Here is a 27,302-nt window from a genome sequence, read left to right as displayed (position 1 = left end):
TTTTTCTAAAAATAATGTTTGGCAAGAAAAGGCGATATCCAAGCGACTTACTGTACAAAGAAAACCGCTTATTAGATATTCACCAAATCTTTTGTTTTAAGATGCTAACAAGGCAACACAAAAAGAGGACCGAACTACAAAACATTACACACGATCACAATACTAGACATAAAAATAATAAGATAAATAAAACTGACAGGACATATAAAAGAATTGGGCAAAGATCTCTACAATTCTTGGGACCACATGTATACCACTTCATTCCACAGAACTTACGAAATATTTTATATATTCCATCTTTTAAAACAGGCCTAAAAAAATGGTTACTGGAGCAAGATAGAACAGCTTGCATAAAGTATATAAACTTATATAGATTCTAAACCTAATTAACAAAAATAATCAAGACAATTTTGAAGTTAGATAATAGTGAACATTGGGATCAATGCATGAGAATTCGTTCATTGTATTACTGGGGTAAGGAGAGAAAAGAGAAAAAAGAAAAAGAGAGAAAAGGGAAAGAAAAAAAAAACAATAAAATTCTGATATATAGACTTAACGCTAACATGAACATTCATTAAATGGGATAGATTAAAACAGGAAAAATAATCCCTCATATAATGGGGCACTCATTTATTATTAATATAAAGTTTGCTTATTGTTGTATATATTAATGCTATTATTAGGTATTGGGTAAAATAAGTAAGTTATAACTCTAAACCCACGCACAAACCACTGGTTTCAGTGGGGCTTACTTATTATTTATTTCTTTACACGGTTTAGAATTAAGGAAAGTAATATAGGTTAAATTGTAATTTGGAAATAAATAAATAAATAAATAAATTAAAAAAAATATATATTACAACTTTGCTCGTTCTGTTTAGCTTGTGACTAATAGCTTTGTCTTGCATCGGCCGTCGGTTTTATGGTTTGTGGCTATAATACGGGAGGAAAACGTTAGTATTACAACAAAAGGAATGAGGGACCACACCAAGCACTAAAACAAGCAGGGTTGTAGGATACAAGAGGGGTATTGGATAGTTGAGCTTCAAAGTTTAATCTTATTGATGTTTATAAATCGCATGATTATTTCTATTGATTCGTCGTCGGGGGCAGACAGAATTTGAGTTATGGATAATGGTGATATTTTCTTTTTCAATACAAATATTTTATACTAATAAGTCTAGATCGGGTATATTATTAATAGGACATTAAAAAAATATGTGGTTTAGGTCATCAAACATACCGCAGTCGCAATAAGGGCTATTTTTCATTTTAAACTTATATAGATGGGCGTTAGTCAGGCAATAACCTGTGCGCATTCTAATTATTGTTGTAACGTGTTTTCTATCCCTATAGGTCAAATTGGCGCACCATTTTTTACTGTTAAAAGTAGATTGAACCCCGGCATAGCCGTGATGTTTCGTTGTAACCAAAGCTTTCGATTTATTTTTAAAGACGTTTGAAATTTCTTGCTTAAGAGGATTAAAAATATCTTTTAAAAAAATGTTAAATGTCATATAACATTTTTCTAGGAATATTTAAGTCTGTCCCAATCTTGGCCAGAGTATCTGCCTCCGTATTTCCGGTTATACCAGAGTGTCCTGGAATCCAGGATAATTTGATGTTATAATCATTTTTGTTAGTTGTGACAATCAGCCTTTTTGTAGTCAAAACCCAATGTTCGGAGTTAGCTGCAAAGGAAGGGTTGCAGAGTTTTGTTATGGCTGCCTTTGAATCTGAAAAGACTATCGCATTTTTAAATTCTTGGTTAATAACAGTTTTAATGGCATATTGTATTGCAATTATTTCTGCTTTATATATACTTAAGTTATTGGGGAGTCGTTGTGAGAATTTATAATTCAAAGAGGGGATGGATATGCCAAACCCCACCCTTTCACATTTTTTTGATGCATCAGAAAAAATAAATGTATATTGGGCTTTTAATTTGTTGGATTCTGCCGCAAATATGTTTTTAGATATACCATCCCCTTTTTTACAGCTCAGATTTATGGGTTTTAAAGGTTCGCAAAGAATAGGAAAGTCAATCTCATAACAGGGAAAAGTTGGACCTCTATAAATTGATTTTAGATGTGGCCTATAAGATTGTAATGCTTCCACTAAATATGGCATTTTGTTCCCATTCCAGAATTCTGATCTATGGATTACTTTCATTCGGATATTATTTATTATTTCTATAGTCGGGTGTTTTGTTATAGATAGGATTTTAGAAATGAATTTAAGGGCAATTATCTTTCTTCTGTGTTCTAGATCCATGACAGATGCTTCTACCAAAAGTGCAACCTTAGGGGTAGAACGCATACATCCCAGACATATACGTAAGCCTTCATAAAAAACCACATCTAATCTATTGAGTGCAGTGTTTGAACAAGGCTTGAAAAAAATTGATCCAAAATCCAGATGGGATTGTACTAAAGCAAAGAAGACAATTAGAAGGGTTTTTGGGTCAGCACCCCACCATACCCTACAAAGTGCTCTTAGGACATTTAGTGATTTTTTGGCCTTATTAGTAATATTAATAATATGAGGTGCCCATTTTAGGTTTTCATGTAGAATTACACCCAGATATTTTACCTGTTGTTTATAAGAAATAATTGAATTGTTGAATTGTATAGGTGGTGGGGCATTGCTTCTCCTACCTCTACTAAACTAAATTGCTTCGCTTATGTTATAAGAAACAGATAGGTTATGTTCACTGAGAAATAAGTGTATGCGCTCTAGGGCATTATTTATTTTATTCACTATGGAAGTGACATTTTTACCCTTAATAATTACTGCCAGATCATCACCATACCCAATTTACATGCTTCTCCCAGATTTAAATTAAAAATGTCCCTTATATATATGTTGAATAAAATGGTACTTAGGGGGGAGCCCTGTGGTACCCCCGTAGTTGATCTAACTGGTCCTAAAAAAGACCCATCATTACCCCTACAAAATAAAGACCGTTCCGTCAGGAGATTAAAAATTAAATTACACACCAGGCACTTGGAGATTTTTAATTTTGTCGTAAAGTTTGTATATATCTACGTTATCGTATGCTGCCTTGATATCTAAAAAAACGGCAATAACTGATTCGGAGGATTGAAAAGCAAGGTTAATGTATGAAGTGATATATGCAATATTATTGTATATACCCTTTCCCTTGCGAAAACCTGTCTGTTTATGTGAAAATTCTAAGTTATGTTCCAATTGCCAGTCTAGACGATTTTTAACCATAATTTCTAAGATTTTGGCTCCACATGAAGATAAAACAATTGGTCTATAATTTTCGGGATTTGATAGATCCCTCTCTGCCTTTAAGAAACTAATGACATTGAATTTTTTCCAAGATATAGGTATTTCACCCCCCATCAAAGTGTTATTGTAAATATTCAGGAGAATTTGCTTTGCTTTAAAAGGTAAAAATTTTAACATTTGATATGACATGTCATCCATACCTGGTGCAGATGATTTTTAATTTTTTAAGGCTAGATTGCAAGAACTCTAATGCAATGATGTCAAATGCTTATATGGAAATGGCAAAAATCACTTTATAATATCATACAAATTTTCAGTTGTTTCCGAAGGCACAAAACAATACTATTGCTCCCCTTTAATAAAATATCGAGCATTTTTTTAAATAAAATATGATAAGATATTCTATATCGAAGTCAATATACAACTTTAAATAAATGTTAATGAAGTAAATTAGAGAAAACGGTAATGGCATCGCAACGCCGCTCGATCGCATTGTTGATGCCACCGATACAAGCACTCTCTACCAGTGACGTCGTCAACAAATATTTACATGATAAATATTTATTAATTATTATAGAGTTTGAGTAAAGGTAATATTACCATTTATGAGCTATTTATGTGTTTTTTTTAACTGACGTCATTAGAGGAAGGTACCTACCTAACAAAAAGCATTTTTATGAAAATAAATAAATAATATTTTAAGAAACACATTTTTAACATTTTGCAAAATTTTATTGTATTGAACAAAACTCTCTTTTACATCACTTATTTTATATCACATAATATATACTTCTATGGTGCTGACTTTTTCAACGGGACAGTATTGCTACAGCGGAAAGAGTTAAAACTACAAGGATGTTCAAATTGTGAAGGAGTTGCAGGTTTTTTACAGGTTATATTAAGATTTTTATTATAGGTATTTAGCCTGTACAATGGTTTTGAGACATTTAACACTGTCCTATATAATACCTAATACCAATTATATAATATTAATTTATACTAAAAAACAAAGCTTACATAAGAATAAAGACTATGTACAATAGATTAGATTAGATAGTTTTTTAGTAGTAATATACAAACAAGTACTTTTATAAGTCAAATATAATATGTAATGAAACTTATAAATTAGGGATTAAATATTAAAAAAAAAGTTGCCACATAGTTTGTACATATACATATAAAAAAATATAAAATAGAAATATCAAAAGTTTAAAATTCAAATTAGCTATCATTAGAGATAAAATTCAATTATAATACACTTTCAAAATGCATTAAAAGAAAAGGTTTATTTTTATAAGATCCCCTATTCTACGTTTATGATGATGGTAGCCCCATGATGTGATGTTATGAAAGTATCAGTACTTGTGAAAAGATCGGCTTGAATCGCCTTTTTTCATGATGCGGCACAAACGACACAAGTTTTTGCCAACCTAGCAATTTTTAAAAAAACACTAAAATGTGACCTTTTTCCTTTTTAAACCAAAAATGAAAGAAAATACACAAATCCCGAATATAAACAAAGAGCCATTTGGCAGCTGACACAACGCGTATCGCTCGGGCACTTATGCTTCCGGTGTTGTCGCTTCAAATTTTTTAGAAGCAGTTTTAGGAAATAAGAATGTTAATACTTTTGTTTTTTTTTGCTTAAGGATATTATATTTGTTCTTAAAATAGGTTAATTCTATTTATACTTTTTATTTTAAATTTTCCTGTAAAATACAACACAAATAAGTTAAATTAACGTTATAATGGCTGTTAATATACAGCTAAAAATTTCCTTCGTTGGAAATTTGTGTAGACTTGACAACAGAGAATCGGCAAAGATGTAGGTAAACAAAACACCCCTCTTACCCCTGTGCACATGTTGGACTCAAACAAAGTACTAATTCTAGTCTTTCAATATTCTAAGGACATTTATTTATGTTGTACAGATCCTTAAGTAGCCCTGTAATCCTAGGCATGAAAATATATGTTCCCATTAAATAATTTGTATCCAAAAATCGGCTAATGCACTATTAAAGACCTTCACTTGGAGATGTTAAATCCGAATTCTCCAACTAATTTGTTGTGTGCATTATCCGCCATCTTAAATTTAATTTTTTTTCAGGTTTTTTGCAAATATCTCGGTTAATATTCAATGCAGACTGAAAATTGATACGGTCATTTTTCAGTTTCGTGTTTGTGACCCAATATCTTCAATATTGCGGAGGGTTGTTGGGTGGAGTCAGAAATAAAACAGAAACCTGTTTACTTAAATGTCGACGTTTCGACTTATATGAAGTTATCCTCAAGACACTAATTCTAGGTTTTTTAGTTATAATTAAAACACATTTATCATAGGAGCGTAGAATTATTTTTAACATGGGTTAAATTGTAGGTGTTATTGTGGGCAAACTAGAATCAACAATAATAATACTATTGCTACACAGATCACATTACAACTAACAACAAATTTAATGCTAGGTTAGGTTAACAATATTCACCTTAGATGAAAATAAACATTTAAAAAATAAAAGAGTAAAAACGTAAAATATAAGTGGGGGGAACGATCCAGCAACCTTGAGATTCACAGGCGCGCGTTCAGCCCATAGGCCACCAAGTTACACGACAAACCATGAACATTATCCTTACTATATCAATAATCCCAACTAGCAATTTTAGTTACGGCTACAACATTGTTTGACTATATTACTTTATTCAAGTAATAAATCGGTAACTGGTACTAAAAAAATATCTTATAAGTTTAAATAACTGCCAAGTAAAAAATAGTAGTAAGAAATACGTAATATTAACTTAATACTTGACTATATAGTAATTATTACTTTGCGGTAACTCTGATGGTAGCTGATACTGCTTAGCGACCTGACCTAATTACCTTTACAACGTCGTTACTATAAAGTAGAAAATATTGATCGGTGGGACGATTAAATGGGAACTTTTAAGTAAGCGCAATTACAAAGTTAAATTTCAAGTTCTTGCGACTACATAGGAACATCAAAATATTACCACGCAGTAATACACTTTGAGGTAATATTATCAGTAACAAGACCGAAATAGTTACCCTTATTTCTTCTTTAAAGAAATATTTACCAACTTGGCTATTAAAGCAAATTACCTTTAAGTAATTATTTCTACTATGCAGTAAAATATACTTTATAGTAGCATTTTTTTGAAATAATTTACTTATTCCTAAGTCATTTTTACTTTGAAGTAACAAAAGAAACTTCTTGGTAACTCTAACAACAATTCGCCATATTTTTTTTAATTATTTGACTCCATTTTGTGAAAAGGTATTGCACGATTTTATGAATTTGCTAAAATCGGAATACTTTTACATTTTATGCAATTTTTATTAAATTATAGACTTCTTACATTCATAGGAGTAAAGAGGAGTGAAAAAAATTATCTACCTTCTTTAAAAAATTAAATTTCAATATTTAGACTTGGTATATTTTCTTGTTAAAAGTCATTATTTTAATGAGGCGTTCTTTATTTTCGTCCTATATTGCCTATGTTTAATAGTAAAATTTGCTTCGTTTACATTTTTCCACTCCGGTAAGCGATAATATCATCTATATTAAATACAATATGAAGTAGATTAACCTCGATACAACGCCATCACTTAGAATAAAGACGGACATATAAAATTATTTGTGTTGACAAAGAAAGAGAATCGAAATGTTTGCATAATATTGTCTCAGTAACTTCTTAGTAACTAGCACTGCACAATTACTACTTTATGACATATCGAAAACCACTATGGGACGTTAAAAAGAAGTTCCCGGGACGATAGAATTACGTATTTGCTACAGCAAAATCATTCCCAATTTTGGTAAAAAAGTGGTAACCGAACGGTGCCTAAACGGTTCCCGCGACTAGTAACAACAACCACAGATTTACAGAATATTGTATTCTGTAAATCTGTGTCACAACTTTAAAGTATTCTTTATAGTCGCGATTACGTAGCTGTTGCCAAAAACGCTAGTTGGGATGTTTATAATATTTTAACAATAAAAATTTAAAAGAAAAAGAATTAAATGCAAACAGAGAGGTTGTTATAGATGAGGTGAGGATCAAAGGTGAAAATGTCATTAACACACACAAGAACGAAGCTTTTCTTAGCTTTAGTAATTTCCATTTTTTCTAACAGGTTTTTTGCCTTTTGAGCGTTCGTGTCAAATGTCTGCTTCCTGTGTTAAAGAAAACCATGTGAGGAGGCCAATAAATGATTCGCAAACGCCGATTTAGTTTCGATACTGTCAGAATCCCTGTATTTGTCCACCAATGCTGTGTGTTCCTTAATTCTTAACTTTCTAATAATTAAGGAACACTTATTAATTTTTTTATTTTATGTTTAAGAGAAATTAGGTGCTTATTATTAAAATTGGATTTATTTGAATTTAGGTAAATTTAATGTTAGAATTTAAAAAATTATTTTTTTTAACACGCAAAATATTTTTAATATTAATATCCGTAGTCTGCATTATTAATATCCTAGCATTCGGTATACATTATTGGGTCCGTTAAAGTTAAAGGGACGTCTAAAAAACAATTTTTTTTTGAAAATTTTTACATAGAATGTTGAGTTTGAACATTTTATTGATGAAAAGTGAGGATGAAGTAAATAAATGCAAAATTTTAAAAATTATGAAGGATTTTCTACTTACGTATGATTCACAATTACATCCGGCTTAACTACACTCTATTTGCGACTAGGCATCTCGTTGACCATTATATATGCTGTTAATTTAAATTTAAAGCCTTATGTAACAAAATTCTGTAACTTAGAAGGATTTACATCACTTCTTTAGCACATGGGACTGTGTGGTTGGCGCACATGTGGAGTTGGCATTGCAAACAGGGATTGGAACCTTGGGTTGGCGCTAAATAGTGGGTTGCGTATTCGTAGGTTGGTTAGGTAGTTCGCCCTACTTAGGGAATGGGATAATAGTTAGAAAATGGGAATTATAGACAGCAGGGCAGCAAACACGCAGGGCTCCCACCCCGCGTGTTTGTGCCTATAATTCCTATGCCTTATTCCTATTCCTAATGCCTATAATGATTTTAAAGATATTTATTGTTTTGACTATAAGTTAATGTACATTAAACCTCATCGTTATTATTTACCTATTAATAATTAAATATCTTAAATTATGTTTTTTTTTTCAAAATGTATACTTATTATATATTAAATTACATAAAATATCAAATAATTTAAATAATTAATACCTATTTTTTAACACCTGATAAATTTGTTTTGTTCATGTTATGTAAAATCTAACTATATTATGCCTTTATTATCTAAAATTGAGTCCACAGCCAACCCATCTAACTAAAAAGTGTTCCAGATAAAACCAAAAAATACTACTGGGGACATAGTGAAGCCACTGCCATTTTTGTCAATAAGGTTGTTGTTTTATTTTTCTTGTGTGTAAATTACAAAATATGTAATTAAAAGGGGGAAAAAATTATATAAATTTACAATAATAGCCCCCAAAAAGTTCCAAAATTGCCCCAATATATATATTTTTTACCTATAGCAAAATCAGGACCTAAAAAACCTTGTGCAAGCTGGCAATAATTACGTATTTAACATATGTAGAAAAGCCTTCATAATTTCCAAAGTTTTGTATTTTTTCCAATCATCCTCACTTTTTTATCAATATTTTGACCACACTCAACATTCTATGTAAAAATTTTCAAAAAAAAAATCGGTTTTTAGACGTCCCTTTAACTTTACCGGACCCACATTATTTACCTTTTTGTTTGATTTTCTGCAAATTTTGAAATGTGCCCACCTAAAAGAATAATTACTTTTGTCCCTCTAATTTTTCAAGCCTAACCAAAATATGTTATTTGGCGAAGTAGAGCATCTGGCAACATACTAGATAGAAGCCGTACGTCGCTTTAAATTTAGTCGCTTGGAAATTTATAGGTGTTCTTGACGCTGTGTTAGTTGCTAATAAAAAGTAAAGTTTTTTTATTTATTTTCGAAAAATTCAACTATAGAACACACTCAATCGTTAATCTTGCATCCTACTACCCATCTAACATTTGGTAAGTCTAAATTTGGAGGGAAACTACCAATTACGCGTCACAAACTCAATCTAACCTCAAAAAGTTTTGTGTGGTAACTGTATCATTGTATTTTGTTGTAATTTTTGTTTACCAACAAAAACAATTGGAAAATTGCAATATTGCATACCTTATTTTTAGCATCATGACTGACCTAAGTGATCTAGATAGACAAATTGAGCAGCTGAAGAGATGTGAAATTATTAAAGAGTGTGAGGTTAAGGCACTCTGTGCAAAGGCCAGAGAAATTCTTGTTGAGGAAAGCAATGTACAAAGAGTAGACTCCCCAGTTACAGTAAGTATAGGAATATTTTTTCAAAGTCTGGGATGTGGAGAGCTTCATCTCAATAGTTTTGTGTTTTTGTAAAATAATTTGACAATACTAAGAGGACACACTTTCTGGGGGACTATTTCACCACTTTAATAATTTATTTTTGGATTCCTGGGGCTCATCCAGTTTTTGAGTGTACCTTAACCTGTTTGACTTATTCTGGTCACCAATATACCCTGGCTCATATACCCACCGTAACTTGCCCCTTAAGAGCAAGTTATGTCTCTGACAGTTTCTTAGTCTTTTTTGCAAAGATGACAGGTCAGATGTGCATTGTAGGTACACATCAAGGAGACTTATCTCTGTGGTTTGATAATAATAACTGGGATTACAAACTAGGCAATGGCTCTGTTGGTCAAAAGTGTTGAAGTCAAAGTGTGCTTTATAACATAATATATTGTTTACAAAGCAAGATTACAATTACTTAACTAATACTAGAAATACAAAAAGTAGTTAGCATAAAATATGTGTTTAAAAAATCATTATTAGCAAATAGATCATTAAAAATGTTCATAATTTTGTACATTAACATCAGACAAACACTAAACATAAAATTTAGCAAAACCTTTAGATTTGGACACATACATAGATCCAAAAATTTTGCTGTAAAGCACAGAGGGGGAAGAAAAAGAGATATAAAAAACTCATAATATCAAAAACTAACCCAATAAGCATCTAAAACATTTAAGTGATGTTGCCTCTCTAATATTGCTGGTGAGGTGGTTAAATAGTTTGACACCCTCATAAAATATTGATCTACAAGTAAGGGCACATGTAGGAATGGGAAGACTTAAATCATTTATCTGCTTGGTCAAATTTGGTCTTCCATTATATAAATACCAGTGATTTAAAATATGTTCTTCTTTCTTAATAATGACAGACATGAATTACAAGGTTTAGCCCTGCAATTGTATCTAACAGCTGGCATTTGCAGTACAAAAGGAGACAAGACAGCCACTGGCATTACCTTAAAAGCAAATACCATAACATAGTGGGGACTGAACAAGAGCAAAATATACCACTCTGCCCTCAGTTCCACCAAGCTCATCACCAAGTCGCAACCTTAACAGCCAGCTGATATTTTGCTGCCAACATCAACTATGTGAACCTCAAATCTAAGAAATTTGATACTAGGACACTGCACAATTGTGTTCCCAGCAAAAGAAACATTGCTTAGGTCGCTTGGAAAGCACAAAACCTTCTTTTTATGAAAGTTTAATGACAGTTGATTAGAATCAAACTAAGCCTTCATCCTACAAAAATTTCTTTGCAAAGTCAAATGCAAGAACTTACTGTTAGCGCCATTCCAGAGAATCATGATGTCACCAGCAAACAATATTAATTTTCCCTGTATGCCAAGATTTGCAAGATCTATACATAGAATTGTTGTAAGTGGGGCACCTTGTGTCCCTCTGCTGTGACCCTAGATCTGTTGTGGCTTGGTGATCTATTGTGATCTATATCATACAGAAGAAAAAGTTGAGGTTCCAGAACAGATCCATTTCAGAGACTTCTTAGATGATTCAGAACTCAGAAAGACACACTGTTGAAGGCCACCTAAAAAAGATGAAAACCACAACTCATGCTATCAAATCTATAGTAGTAAAGCTTACACAGTCAAATACCTTTAACAGATCACAAAAGATTGTTGCCGAAGCCTCGCCAGCATTAATCCAGACAACAAATTCATAAAGAAAATTTTATACATCACATGTAAGATCTTCCCAAAAAATAAACTGAAAACTACCTAAAATGTTCTTAGACTTCTGAAGATATGACCTGCGCCTTAACCATTGCCTTGATGACTTTGGATAGAGTGTACAAAAGAGTAGTTTATAATTATATTTTTAATAACTGTTTGTTTATAATTGTTTTTTAAATAACTAATAAATAATTATAAACATAATATTCCAAGAATAAATATTAAATATTATAAATTTCCTAGCTTAACACATAATTTAATTATTAAATCTTTGACTATACTAAAGATAACAATCAGACTATGACAGTGACAGTTTTAAGTTTTATTTATAAATATTTTTACTCTTCTTTAAATGAATTTAAAGAGGACAAGAAATCAATATTAAGTGCATTCCCAGATTGACAAATTCTTCTTATTGTCCTATTTAAACAATATTCATAATAAATCTGTACACCTAGTGTTTCTTTTAGGAAGTCTAAAACCAATGTCTCCCAATAATTTTGGAGAGTCTAACAAGTCATTAACAATTTTAAATAAAAAAGTTAAATCAAGCATTATCCTATGATTTTCTAAGGTTGAAATATTTAGCAATTGCAGTGTATCAAAGTAATTTATTTCTTTTGCAGGGATTTTAAGTTTGTATGCAATAAAATGTAGGAACTTTTTTTCAATTAATTCAAAAGTGTTTATATGGCATTTATAAAATGGTGAAAATACTTGAATATTCTAGGACATATCTCACAGGGGAACAGTAAATATTTTTAAAACATTCAATACTATTGAAGTCGATAAAAGTAGTCGTACTAGTCGTCCATTTTTTCTTTAAGAGACTTACTTTTTACAAAACAACTACAAGTTCAGTCAAAGTCTCGAACTTGTACTTATCATTAATGATGTTTCGCTCCTAAAGGCATCATCAGACCTAAATAAAAAATACTATAACCTATTGAAATTAACATAATTACATATAATAAAAAGAAATACCTGATAAATAGGTTGAAAGCAGAAACAAAAAGACTGCAAACTTAAGATGTTTCCAAATTCCTTACAACCTATAAAAGATATGTGGACTATATTTTTATAATATGGACAGGGAATGACAAAGAATTGTCTGATTTTTTAAAATATGTTAATACTTTACACCCTGTCATAGAGTTTTCATAAATTCTCATCCTTTAATTCCTTATTTTACATGCTGTTCAATTTACCTCTATCAAAAACTACTTTCTTTAAAGAGTTTTGACACAATAAAATCCATTGCTTTAAATATTCCCTTAAATTTATATATCCTTTATATTCCCTTAAATTTTATAATTTTTTTATAATATTTATGAAATATATAATAAATTTGTCAAAAAATACAAATTCTCATATAATATACCCCAAAAAAGACTAAAAATTTTAGATGTATTTCTTTCTTTCTTTCTTTCTTTCTTACTGGAGATATATCTCAAGAATAAACGATATTTTATCTAATTCGGTGGTATATGCACTAAATTGTAATGACTCCAGCAATTTATGTGTGTCAATCTGGTAGTGTTTCTACAAGAGTTCCTTTTAAAAAATCCCAACAGTTTTAGTGCTTTAATTGAAATAAAGTCATAATGGTTTTTAAAACTTAAGTTGGATCGAAAAACACTCCTAAATCTTGAAAGATGGTCATTGGTTCCAAAAAAGAGTTGTCTAGACTATAGTTAAATAAAATTGGTTCAAAATTTCTATTAAAACGTATAATCTTACATTTATTTATGGTTAGTTTTAAATCATTACCATTGTACCAGTTAGTGAAGTTATTAAGGTGTTCAAAGACTGTGTAAAGTAGCACAGCCTTTTTTTACAGTCTTTACAAAGGCTGTGTAAAAAGAGAGGTAGGTCTAAAGTTGGAGGGATGGCTCAGATTTCCATCCTTGTGAATAGGAACAATCCTGGCAGACTTCAGACAACCCGAAAATGTGGGTCCATGAATTATTAATAAAAGCAAAGAAAAAATGGCGACTGGATGCATACATAAATATATTACCTATTACCTAGTTGTTGTTTATTTAATGTGTCACAATGAATAAGCGTCAAAACTCGTCAAAATATTCACGTCAAATGTCAAAGCAACGTTAGGCAGACTCCAGAAAACTTTCACAGAAAGACCATCTTCACCAGGGGAATTTCTGTACTTTAATTCAATCAAATCAGTATTTAGGAAAAAGAAAGAATCTGGCATGTAACAAAGACTCTAACAGTAACTAGTAACTTTTTTTAATAATAAACAACATAAATATCCTCTTCTTACATCACTACTTTGATCAACAGTGCCTATGTGGCTATTTTCTGAAACTAGTTATCTTTAATTTTTAGGTATGCACGTTTAGTATGCAGATTAGTCTTCTTACCCAAGGTCTCCTTAGTATATATAAATTCTTTTAAGGTTTTTCTGAATTGCCATGTGTGTTGTTTTAATTTTATATTGTTGCTCTCAGGTTATTCATTCTAAAAGTGATACAGTTTCTGGCAGTTTTTTTTGTTTATGAAAAATTTCATAAACACATTTTACCTGTTCTGTGATGTCTCTTAACCCATATATTTTGTATTCCTCTGATTATAGTATTATTGGCACCTTCAATGCCAGTTCTGCTCCAATAAAAGGAGTAGTAGATCCTTGTTGAGGAATGGCATCTGCTTTTTCATTTTCTAATACAGCACTGTGTCATCCCAGCTTCTATCTTGCTGTAATGGATTATGGTTCTTGAGTGATGCCATCAATGAACTAGATATAAAACTATAGATCTAATAAATGTTCCAACGGCAATTAAGGGTATATTAAGGGGTTACACTGCCTTTGGACTTTCAAAAAATATTTGTTTTTATTTGTTGCTTAAATTATCGCTTATACTCCAGGGATTAAGAAAAGGACAGAATTATAAGTGAATTGCGGCTTGATGGTAAGAGTACATGAAGTACTTGTAATATTCAGTATTAAAAAACTTGTGCCGACATTAATAAAATTTTTCTTGAAACACACTTTTTAAAAATGGTTCTGGCCATCTTTCACAATTTTTCACTGATTTGCATATTTTTTACACTTTGGTAAAACAATTCTTTAAAACCTATCATAGGATATTCCAAAAATATTTATTATATTTGGTTTTATTATAATTTAAATCAACAAAAACATGGATAACAGTAGCATTTTCTATAAAAAAGTCTATAATTCGAAAGCAAATCAATATTTCAATAAATCAATCAATAAAAAATTTCATAGATAATATGCCATAAAATGTTTTTTTTTTCTGCAGTGGGATAAGAATTCAGGGAACTACATCTAGAACCATTTCTACCTATTTCGCAAAAAGTGCTGTATAAAATAGGCTGTAGTGCGTTCATTTCTGCATTTATTTCCACAGAAAAAATTCAATTTACACTGTAATGTATCAATAATAAAATACCTGAATACAATTTCTTTCAGTGTTTTGTGTTTTCTTGGAAGAACAATTTTGATTCTAGACATCATTTTACAGTCTCCATAACCCCTTAATAGTTGAAGGTTAGTGATGCTGGGTTAAAAAAAATATTTTTCTCCACACTAAATTAATTTCATTAGCAGAATTTCAGCAGAGTGATAAAGTACAATCATAAATACGTGTTTGCGAGAAAACATTTTCCAGGTATGGATGTTATACAGGGTGCCAATTTGAAAACTTTTGATGCACATATCTTTGAAAGCAAAAAGTTAGAGATAATAAAGTTAGACAAACTTTTTGAGTAGTATACATTAGGGCAATTTTATTTTTTATAAATTTTATTTAAAATAAAGAAAACATTTTTATTCTTAAATGCTCTTTTGAGATATTTGATTTTCAAATTGCATTTCTTTTTCTTTGGGACTACTTGAAAACTGTTGTGTTCAAAACACAAACAGATTCCCTCAATGATCTTCAACAGTAAATTCGAACAGAATGTGCATCTATGCCAAGAGCAGTATTTCAAAATGTGAGAGCATCTTATTTAATAAAATAGCACTTTACAAAACATTAGTTTTTTTCAATATTTTTTATCCTATATTAAATTAAAAAAAAAACATTTTGTGAGATGTATACTGCTTAAAAAGACCTTTAATTTGAGGTATCACAAATGCGGTAGTGCCATTTAAGATTGAGGAAGCATGGAGCCTAAGGGCTTGCTCATCCCTTGACCTAAATATCATAGTTCCTTTTTCCACTACCTATAAAATATTTGTACCAAATTTGTTTTTTTTTTTAACTTCAAAGATATTCATATATCTGATGTTGTTCCCTCCCATTTCAACTTTTCGATTAAATTTCCTGTATATAAAGCTAACTTCTTTAACATGGTTCTCGATAAACACGTACCGGGTGTTTTAGAACATTAAGGGATTAGAGGCACCATGTTTTCAAAAATTATTTACATCATGACTCCAGCACACAAAAATGAACTGCACAATCAGCTCTTCATAAATTCATCCTTACAAGGGTTCTGCAAGGCACTATATTGAGACCAATTTTATTTGTAACATGCATCAAATCTTTGTTGAGCTTAAACATTGGTGGAGTAATTTCTTCATATGCACATTTGATCTTTCTAATATTTCATGGCAATTCAAGGAATGAAACAAAATTAAAAGCCATACTCATGTAACTATGCTATATATTAGCTGGGAAGCTTTAAATTGTCATTAAAGACATTACACAGGCCTTTTCCCCTAAGAATATAAACCAACCGAACTTTCAGACCTGCAACAGACATTTCCAATAAAATTCATCTGACTCAAAATCTATATTTATAATCTAAGCTCAAAATCTACTAAAGCCTGAAAGAAAATTAGTAATAATATAACAAAAATAGGAAAGTTGATATATAATATTTACTTTTTTTTTTATTTTGAATGAAGAAATAGCTTAACTAATTTATAAAGCTTTGGTGGAGCCGTTGCTTTTAAGTGACTACTGAAAATAAATGTGAATGGTTGCTGGTTCTGGTTACTATTAAGTTTTTCCTTATACAAATGCCCCAAACTCTCAAATCTTATTTTTTCCCAATGAAGGACCAATAAAACACTTTTTCACTTAAAATGCTTACTAATTATATTAATACTAGATATTTAAGGAAATAACGGAGATCGAGAGTCAACCGATTTCAGTAAGAATAAAAAATAAGAACGAGAGACGTGACCAATATTATGAAAGGCGAAGAGCAACTGACTTCTATTTTACCTTACCCCTCTTAATAGCCAAAAATAAATCCCAGACACATTAAATAATCCTATGATAGTTTCCAAGAAATATAATGAATTATGTTTTTGTTAGGGTTAAAGTTGGCCTAGAAGAAATTGTCTTAGTGGTCGGTTATTAGCCGGCTTTTAAATTGGAAATCCAAACAAAATGATATTACTTTTTAGGTTTGTGGAGACATACATGGACAGTTTTATGATCTCAAAGAGTTATTTAAAGTTGGAGGTGATGTACCAGAGACTAACTACCTTTTTATGGGTGACTTTGTTGACAGAGGATTCTACAGTGTTGAAACTTTCCTGCTCTTATTAGCTTTAAAAGTAAGAACGACAAATTAAAAGGTTTTTAGGTATCATAATAGTAAATATTTTTCCAGGTTAGATATCCTGACCGCATAACACTTATAAGGGGCAACCATGAATCAAGGCAAATCACTCAAGTATATGGTTTCTATGATGAATGCCTCAGGAAATATGGTTCAATCACTGTTTGGAGATATTGTACAGAAATTTTTGATTATTTGTCTCTATCTGCTATTATAGACGGAAAAATATTTTGTGTTCACGGTGGACTGTCGCCGTCAATTCAGACCTTGGATCAAATTAGAGTGATAGATAGAAAACAGGAAGTACCTCATGATGGTCCCATGTGTGATTTGTTATGGAGCGATCCTGAAGGTAAGAATATACCCATTCCCCAATTATCAATATAAGTGATAATATTACAAAAATGTAGCATACCAGATTTTCAGATATACCATTTTTTTGTGTATAACTTATCTATTTGGCGTATAAAATGATTTAATATGTTTTCACAGATACTCAAGGATGGGGTGTATCTCCTAGAGGCGCGGGTTACCTGTTTGGATCAGATGTAGTAGCACAGTTCAATGCTGCGAATGATATAGATATGATTTGTCGAGCACATCAATTGGTTATGGAAGGATATAAGTGGCATTTTAATGAGACTGTTTTGACTGTGTGGTCAGCTCCAAATTATTGTTATAGGTAAGTTTTTTTTATTCAGTTTATAGAGTAATAGAAAAAAAATGGTTTGGGTCTTAATCAGCATGTCAATTTCCAAATTTTTACCTGACCTAGTCTTAATACCATAATAAAGAATTCGAAACTCGTTTAATCCATGATCATTAAGGATCTAAAATGGTAAACGATATGAGTATATTTTTATAGGCAGAATATTTTTATATGTTCGTTTTTTGTGGATATCTCGTTGCCTAGTTTCCGAGGAACTCTTGAGTCTTGGTATTCAGGTAATCATGTTAGTCAAAAGTCTATTGCTGTGAATAATTTTGCTAACACTTTTAATTTTGTTCAGTGTAATCACATCCTAAACTATAATAACAGACTATTGGATCTTGTTTTATCTAACTGTTGTGGTTTCAAATAAAAGGATGTAATATTAAAAAAAAAATGTATTTATGTTGAAACTGTGGGTTAAGCAGAAACGGTTCGTAAATGTATAGCGCAAAAATAATACCGCCAAAGGCGGCCTAATATAAAGATTCTATTTTTGTACTCCCGAGAAAACGGGGCTGTATGAAGTCGCCCGCCGCGCCAGTAGTTTTCGTTTTCATCTCTCTCTAATTTTTACTGTGCCGCGTTTTGCTTTCTTTCTTGTTTTCGGACGGAAAGCGGTCTCCTTGTAACTTGTAAAGTAATAGGTTCTTTTAAGCTTAAGGGTTAAGGTTAAGTAACTTTTTATTTTTTTTACTGGCACCCATACCTAAGTGTATGGCGTGATTTTTGGGTTACAAACATTTTGTATGTAAGGTTTAAACCAGCAATTAGTTTTTTGTTTAACTATTCTTCCGAAGTTTAGTTCCAGTGTTTTACCTATGGAAAAACAAATAAACCGATTAAAGGAAAATATTGGTTTTATTTGAATCATGGTCCTTCGAAATAAATAGTTTAAAGTGATACATTATAACACTAACTTCACCTGTACTGTTTCGCGTAGTGACGTGCCTTTTGTCTTGGAGGATTTGCATCACCCTGCACTGGAAATTGATTTTACTGTCTCAGGCCAGCGTGTCCATAATTTTCAGCTTAATAAAAACTTATCTCATTCTTTTAATTTTAGAAAGGCCAACTTCCATCTCCTTTATGACTCGATCCTTGAAGCTGACTGGTCTACTGTGTATTTATCCTCTAACGTTAATGATGCATGTGGAGCCCTATATGATATATTGAATGGCATATTTGCCGCACACATTCCTCTTAAGCAGCAACGTAAAAGATTTCCAAATTATTATTCTCGAGAATTGATTAAGAACATTTATAGGAAAGAAAAGTCTTTCAAGGACTTTTAAATGTACAATTCTCCATTCTTTCAAAATAAATTCCATTCTCTTAGACGCCTTATCAAACTACAAATACGCAATGAATATAAGTTGTATATATCAAACACCGAAAGGAATATTTCTTTGGACCCATCTAGCTTTTGGAATTTTATTGGTTTTAAGAAGGCTGGCACCAGAATTCCTGGTATGATGAGGCTACCCGATGACGTGGTAATTAAAGACCCACAAGACATAGTTGATGCTTTTGCACTGTTCTTTGGTGAGACATTTATACAATCAAATTTCATTAACCATTCGTCGACGTCTGATAATGTGCCCCACTTTGACATTTCCAACGTTGATGCTTCCCAGATTATTTTGGCTAGTAAAAAACTCAAAATAAGTTAACATCTGGTGTAGACGGTGTACCTAGCTTCTTGGTTAAAGATTGCATTGGTATCCTGGCTGATCCGCTGACCTACATTTTCAACTTAATACTGTCAACAGAACAAATTCCTGAAATTTGGAAGAACCTATTTTAAAAGCTGGGGACTCTGATCAAATCGTGAACTACAGGCCAATCTTATTACTCTGTAACTTCTCAAAAATTTTCGAAATTATCCTGAATCGGTCGCTATTTAGTCACGCAAAAGAACTCATCTTTGTGGACCAGCATGGATTTTTTAGCGGGCGATCTTGTGTTACTAACTTATCCTGTCTATCTAGCCACATCTGTGAATCACTTGATGTTAGTACTCAAGTCTATGTTATTTATACCGACTTCCAAAAAGCCTTTGATCGGATAGATCACTATATTTTGCTCCATAAATTAACTCAGTATGGTTTTTCAGGGAGATTATTTAATTTATTTCATTCCTACTTGATTGGTAGTTCTCAATATGTTGAATATGAGGGCTTTAAACCCAAACTCTTTAACGTAACGTCGGGTGTGCCACAGGGCTCGAACCTGGGTCCGCTCCTGTTTAGTTTTTTTATAAATGACTTGATTGAGTCACTCACTGGTCATAGGCTGGCTTTTGCCGATGATTTGAAGCTATATTTAAATGTATATGGTTTGGAGGATTGTGTTTTTCTTCAGAACTGTCTAAATACATTGGAGGTATGGTGCGCTGTTAACAGGTTAGGCTTGAATGCGGCTAAATGTAGTGTGGTCAGTTACTCTAGATCAAAAACACCCTTTAATTTTAATTACTTTATTAATGATACTATTTTGAGTAGATTAGCGCGAATTGCTGATCTTGGTATCACCTTTGACTCTAAATTTACATTCGTTCCACACTTTAACAACATAATCAAGTCAGCCGTGAGAAGGCTTGGGTTCATAATTAAAAGTTCTCAGAAGTTTACTTTGGAATCTACATTAAGACTGCTTTTCTGTTGCTTTGTGAGATCAAAACTGAAGTTTGGCTGCATTATATGGAACCCGCTCTATCAGAATCATGTTGGTCTCTTTGAATCTGTTCAGCGTAGATTTGCTAAGTTTTTGGCCTTCAGGCAGGATGGCATATATCCGGTAAGAGGGTTTGATCATCGGCAACTATTGGAACGCTTCAATCTACATCCATTACATCTCAGAAGAATGATTTTCTCTGTAAAATTCCTGCATGGGTTACTGAATGGATTCATTGATAGTCCTGTACTTCTTTCTGGTGCACGTTTCATGGTGCCTAGGCTTAATGCTAGACATCCCCTAACATTCTTTCTGCCAATGCCTCATACTAACATCCTGTTGAAATCGCCACTATATACAATATGCGCTATATTTAATCGGATCTGTCACATGTGCGATATAAATTTCTCTCCGGTTCATGTGATTGTCGATATCTTGGTGGATCATTACTCTTGGGATTAAGACCCATGTGTTTAAGTTATAGTTAGTAGGTATATTGCAGTTAATTTAATTTAATTTTGTTGAATATGTGATTATCTTGTTAAACTTTTATAATTGGGTTTTTATATCATATTAATAGTTATTTGTTCTAATTTTTTGGATAACTTTTGAGATTGTGACTTTACTTTACTTTTTTTCTTTTATTTTTCATTCTTTTAGGTTTGTTTGTGTGTGTTTTTTTAACTATATTTTTCATTGTTTTGCAACTGTTTCCTGTTATTGGCAAGTTGCCTGTTGGAAATAAAGGCTTATTATTATTATTATTATTCTATCTCCATTATTTATAACTTTAATTTAACGTTGAAACTGGTCCTCAGCACGGTATTTTTAGGTTGCATGCACGGGCAAAAGAAGTTGGTTTAAAAATGAAGGAGCCTAAAACTAAATATAGAGTCGACTTTCACAAGATATTTTTGGTTACAAAATTTTTAATCAAGCACCAAAATTTTGACAGAAATAATATTTGATGTTCCCATAACGCGGTCCCTACATTATTTTGTTTCTAGCAAAGCCTGCTATAAAAATATTGAAAAATTTTCATGTATCCAAAAGTCGATAATAAGAATGTGGCGCTTTCTTATTTTATTTTATATGGGTATTAGTTTCTCATCTCATATACACTGATACACTTTTGTGCCGCACTTTTTAGCTGTACACGTTTTTATCTAATCTGAGTGTCGCCCTCTAGGATTTACACATAAATTAACATTGAATTTCTCACCCATTACTACAAAATTTTGTGCTGATATGCTACTTTTTGAACGACTTAAAAAATTAATCAAAATACAATTCAAATTTCAACACCCTGTATCTTGGTTATTATCGTTTTTTGGACTAGAAGAATTTGGTCAAATCGTAATATTTTTGAGCGAAGAATATGCTGTTTTTCTGTGTCCTAAGTTATGGGACACCCTATATACATAATTGAAGAAAATGATATACAATTGAAGAAATTATGGATGTTTGTATCGGGGTCTATAAATTTCTTGCCCGGGCCCGGTTTTTTTCTCGGCGGCCCTGGTCACGGGCCTATACTTTACACCTTCTAATAATAAAAGCCGAATAATGCAGTCAACTGCCACACTTGGTCAGGTGCCACACTTCTTTATTAAGTGGCAGTGGCGAAGCGTACGAGTAGATAAGGTAGACACTGTTTACCCAAAATTATCCAGTTATTTGTCGTTAATTTATCACGTAATTATTTCATGTAATTGTTGAATTAAAATTTAAAAAAAATTAACACAGAACGTAGGCGCTATCCTTACTATTATTATATAGTATCTAAACATGATTAATCCGAAGGCGCGCCCCGCTAAGATAAAAATACAGGGCTGACACCCAATTAATGTATACCAGCCCCAGGAAGACACATTGATATTTGTCTTCCAAAATTTGGAGTATATAATCGAACCAAATACGCATCAAGCAGGCTACAGAGGTCCGCCGCATCAGCATTCAGCCTATTACGTATGCAAAATTTACTCGCAGGAAAGACATTCGAGCTTTCTTGTCTATCGAAGTCGACCAGCTATTTTATTAAGCTGTTGAGGGTTATTGTTTATGGACACGCTTGATCTGGTTGGCCGCAATACATCTTCAGTTTTGTTTTGTTTTGATGAATCTGCATTTGGTGGGGGCGCGTGTGCTATAGTAATTTAATAATTATGCTACGAGATGGAAATATTTGTCAGTGACATCACAAACGACCAACAAGCAACACAACTAGAGCGGCTAAAAATAATGGTTAAGTCCCACAATACAAAATCTATTGATAGCTGACTCTAATGGTGTGACCTCGCTGATCTGGTCGAACGTTGTACTTAGTAAAACTTTGCGCGGCGCGCCGGTGCCAAGTTTATTGTCTTTTTCTCTCGCGGTAAATCTATAATCGCGGTAAATGGAGCAGCAATCCGACCAGCCTTTAATTTTAGCAGAATGGCAACGCCTAGCCAACATACCTGCATTTGTTGCTCTTTCATTCCATAGACGCGTTTGGGGGTTTATTCTAATAAATATTTTGAGTAATTTGTAATAAATAGGTATTTTAAGTAAAATATTTTTTTTATAAAATGGAAGACGAAGCTTCGTCAAGTTCTGGTCCGCCTGCTAAAAAAGCAAAAAGGAAATATTTGACTTCTGGCGAACATCAGTTAGTGAAAACTGTATATGAAAGTGTTCGTGCTAGAAATCCAGATTTGTCTGTTGAGGACGCGGCAGAATTATGCGGGAATTTAACAAAATTAAGTTCCAGCACAGTTTTTAGATGTCTTAAAGCTAAAGAAGAAAAGCAATTACCTAAGCTAAGAAAAGCGATTACCTAAAATATGCCATTCGCCGGAAAGTGCACAGTTTTTTCTTTAGGAACGAGATACCAACAATAAAAAAAATTAAGACAGAACTTACTGCTGATAATTCTTTACCCAAAATATCTTTTGGTGTTTTAAAGCAAACATTGCATGAGTTGAATTTTCGATATTTAAAAGGGAACCGCAAAAGCTTTTTAATAGAAAAAAATTAAATCGTATTGTGGCGAAGGAAACATTTAAAAGAAATTCGTGAACATCGGCGCGAAGGAAGAAAAATTTATTACACCGATGAAACATGGCTGAATGAAGGACACACCCGTGCAAAAGTATGGCAGGACTTAAATGTAACAAATTCGCGGCAAGCCTTTTTGGATGGGCTTTCCACGGGTTTGAAAGCTCCTTCTGGCAAGGGCCGTCGCCTAATTATTACACATATAGGTAGTGATTCTGAATTTTTGGAAGTTAGTCTGAACGTTTTTGAATCGATGAAAACGGGTGACTACCACGAAGATATGAACGCAGTGGTTTTCATCGGTATTGGTGCGAGTAGACCTCGGTTCAGTTATCGTCATAGATAATGCGCCTTATCAAACTGGGCGAGTGGAAAAAATACCAACTACTGCTTGGCGAAAAGGAGACATAAAAGACTGGTTAAAATCAAAAGGGGACATACGATTCGACGAAGATATGCTCAAGGTACAATTGCTCGATATTGCTTGTATCCACAAAAACCAGTACATTAAATATGTTGTTGATGAAATGGCGCGAGAACATGGTGTTACAATATTGCGTTTACCGCCGTACCATTGTGAACTAAACCCTATAGAACTTATATGGGCTCAAATAAAAGGTGAAGTTGCTAGTAAAAATAAAACGTTTAAATTGAATGACGTAAAAGTTTTATTAAACGAAGCTATTATATTATATTATATTATAACTGGCAAAAGTGCATCGGACATGTGATCAAGGAAGAACAAAAAATATGGGATTTGGATTTTCAAGTTGAATTTGTAGTTGAACCACTAATTTAACTCCTGGTTCCGCAAATAGTGATAGTGATACTGACCATTCTTCTTTAAATTCTTATGAAACCTCAGATAGCGAATGACAAATTTAAAAAATAATAGGTTGTGTCCAGTCAATATGAAATCATCTTGTCATATCTTGTTTAGTCAATTTTAAAACACCCTGTAGATTAAATTTATTTTTAAAAGTGCCTCTTGTCTTCCCCTTTCACATTAGTTGTTATAGACTAATAAACCTTGGAAACTATACCTCTTATTTTGTCTTTTTTCTACTAGTATTTTTTGCAATAGAAAAAGCCGCCATGTATGTGTTCCAATTATTGGCCGATAATTTATAAGAACCCAAGTGCTAAATTGAGCAAAATATCAGGGATATTTTATGCAAAATTACTTATACTAGAAACAAAATTTTTAATTTTTTAAAAATGTTCTATTAATTACCTAAACTCGACCTAAATAGTAGGTATATTCGTTTTTAAAAAATGCATACGCGGCCGCTGGAATCCACTCCTCTCGCCCCTAAAACGTCTTGGCGGCCCTAATGCTAACAATGAGTCACTGACAATTATTTCCGTCTCGTAGTAGTATTTTTATTTTTGGGTGTATAGAAGAGGTTTTTTTAGTGGATGTTTTAGTGGTTATTTATGAACGACTGTTCGATATTGCCAATTGTATTTTAGTGGTGTTTTTTTATAAATAGTCTTTATTTTTTCTTTTTTATATCACTACATAATTTTTCTCTTTGAGTTAATATTTCATGCGCTTTCATTCTCTATTTCATTAAAGTGAATAATATTGAATACAAATTTTTTTCTAATTAACGATTTTTATTGTTTGTCTACCCGAAAAAAATTCGCGCTTCGCCACTGTTAAATGGTGATAAAGGAAGTAATAATCATAGGAATAATCCGAACAAACGTGTAGTCCTTAAAGAATGTCATGCATGTCGACAAGTAAAGTAAATATTAAAGGCGCCCGATATTCTAATAGAGCAAACTATAGCAAAAGTAGAGGTCGTTTCTCTATATGGTGCTTCCACTCCATGACACCGTTATTCCTCTCAGCATTAAAAATGTTTCCTTATTATTTGCATACTGATAACCATTGAATTTGTATAACGAAAAAAAATCCAGTGTGAGTTTCGTTGCAACGAAACCGTAATAGTCGTTCCCTGTACGGTCTTTATGTAGACGTTTTTATGCCATTAAACTAAAATATGACGTCAAAATATTACAATATACGTTTAATTGTTTTTAGTAATAATAAAATAATACATGGATTTTTTTAGATGCGGCAATGTAGCTGCTATCCTAGAACTGAATGAGCACTTACAAAGTGATTTTACGATATTCGAAGCTGCGCCCCAGGAAACACGGGGTATACCTTCTAAGAAGCCACAGGCAGACTATTTCTTATAATTTTTTTTCATCCCGCTTAGATTAGCTTTAGGTTTAGATAAGTTCTCTCTCTTATAATATATTCCGTTAGCAGATTTTCGATGGGCTTTATTCTGTCTGTTTTATACATAACAATTATATTTAACTTTTTATTTCATACCAATATTTAAAAGCATTTAAAATTATAAATATTTGGTGTTTCATATAGAGAACTATTCTTTTGACCAACAAGTTACTTTTAGAATAAAATATATATAAGGAAGTATGAATTGTATTTTATAGAACTATAGATAATGTCTGGTAGTATGTAAAAAATTGTTTCATTAAAACGACTATGTAGTTTTGTGACATGTGCATTGTAATTTGATTCTCCCCTCATTTGGAAAAAGCAACTTTACTTAAACTAACAATTTTGTAAATAATATAAATGTCAAACTTAGATTTAAGATTATTATTTAGTTATCATGTACAGGGTCATTTTCTGCGAATTAATTTATTTGTATTACAGAGATTGCTGTTTTGGATTCTCAGTTAAAAATATTATTACATCTTAATGTGATCAAAAATGTGAATCGTTTTGTGGACTAACACCAAAAATATGATCCTGGGCATTTTTTTTTTAATTTTATAATTATGGTATTATTTTCTATAGTTTCTGAAAATTCAGTAAAATAGGGCTAAGCAATTGATCCCTTAGTATTATAAAGATTGTCTAAGAGACTGAAAATATCTACAAACAGTTCTTTAGAATTGAAAAATGAGTTAGTTGCTTAATTCCTTCATTTATATAACTCCTTGTAATGTAAATTAATTTATTGTTTGTTTTATATAGGTTTTTATAAATATTTTAATTAAGGAAGTTTATAGGATTCTTAGTTAAACCCTTGTACACAGAAATACTGCCAATATAAATTGTTTTTTACCTAATTTTTTATTTTATTTCATATAGGAAAATTACTGAGCTAATGAATAAGATATCTAAACTAGAGAATAAGTTAAAAGAGTTTAACTTTTCAGGATCACAATTTTTCGATTGGCAGTGGTGTTCTTTTAACCATTAAGAATGAATTTATTTATCTACACCTTTTAGATGACAGCACACATCCTCCAATCCAGTATTGGTCCAAACTCAATAAGTCGAAATGTCCATCGATTAATAATGTACATCCTATGTATAGTAACAATGGACTTCAAACTAACTTAATCCAATGAAATTCCATTGGCCTTCTAAAAGATGCCTTAAAAAGTATAATTAGTTTACATGAGTCCAGTGGATATAATAATAATGTTTATTAATTCCCAATACAATTAACAATTCAATATTTACATTGCTGTAAAAGGAAATTAGGCCATTTAAAGGGATTAAATGGCCTAATTTTCAGCATCCTAAAGCTAAGAACACATTATTAACACGTGTCGTGTTAACATGCGTCAACACGACACGACAGAATGCGAAACATCAGATTTGCCGGACACATCTATGTGTTGTAGAACGTGTGTTATGCTGGGATTTTGATGTTTTTAAACTGGTGAAGGTCCATTCCCTGTAGTATAGTGTCAGCTTTTATAATTTTTGTAATCGGAGCACCTACATGGAAGCGATGGATTGGTTGGATGAAGAGGAGGAAATGGAGAGTACTGGATTCATCCAATAAACGAACGTAGGCATGAATTTGGTGAATTTCATGTTCTGTGGCCTAAAATCAGCAATGACGATGACAGGTGTGAAATGTATATTAGGATGACCAAGAAGGAAT

The 27,302-nt window shown here is 32.0% G+C and overlaps 1 protein-coding gene across 1 annotated transcript; it reads left to right on the top strand.

Annotated features, from left to right (window-relative positions):
* Positions 1–9,147: 9,147 nt before the first annotated feature.
* Positions 9,148–26,472, top strand: LOC126740513 (serine/threonine-protein phosphatase 4 catalytic subunit). The gene is made up of 6 exons (XM_050446577.1): positions 9,148–9,315; positions 9,475–9,628; positions 16,774–16,926; positions 16,983–17,283; positions 17,424–17,613; positions 25,437–26,472. Exons 2-6 carry the CDS (start codon positions 9,479–9,481, stop codon positions 25,564–25,566), a joined length of 924 nt encoding a protein of 307 aa, XP_050302534.1. The 5' UTR covers positions 9,148–9,315; positions 9,475–9,478; the 3' UTR covers positions 25,567–26,472.
* Positions 26,473–27,302: the final 830 nt, after the last annotated feature.

The sequence above is a fragment of the Anthonomus grandis genome, chromosome 9 (assembly GCF_022605725.1).
Source record: "Anthonomus grandis grandis chromosome 9, icAntGran1.3, whole genome shotgun sequence".
Taxonomy (NCBI): domain Eukaryota; kingdom Metazoa; phylum Arthropoda; class Insecta; order Coleoptera; family Curculionidae; genus Anthonomus; species Anthonomus grandis.
The sequence above is the reverse complement of the archived record's forward strand: the minus strand, read 5'-3'. Positions and strand labels throughout refer to the sequence as shown.

What these genes read in the sequence shown, in the direction of transcription:
- LOC126740513 (XM_050446577.1), top strand. Translation starts at nt 9,479, where the DNA reads ATGACTGACCTAAGTGATCTAGATAGACAAATTGAGCAGCTGAAGAGA. An exon ending in GAGTAGACTCCCCAGTTACA is followed by an intron (nt 9,629 to 16,773) that starts GTAAGTATAGGA and finishes ATTACTTTTTAG; the next exon opens with GTTTGTGGAGACATACATGG. An exon ending in GCTCCAAATTATTGTTATAG is followed by an intron (nt 17,614 to 25,436) that starts GTAAGTTTTTTT and finishes GGATTTTTTTAG; the next exon opens with ATGCGGCAATGTAGCTGCTA.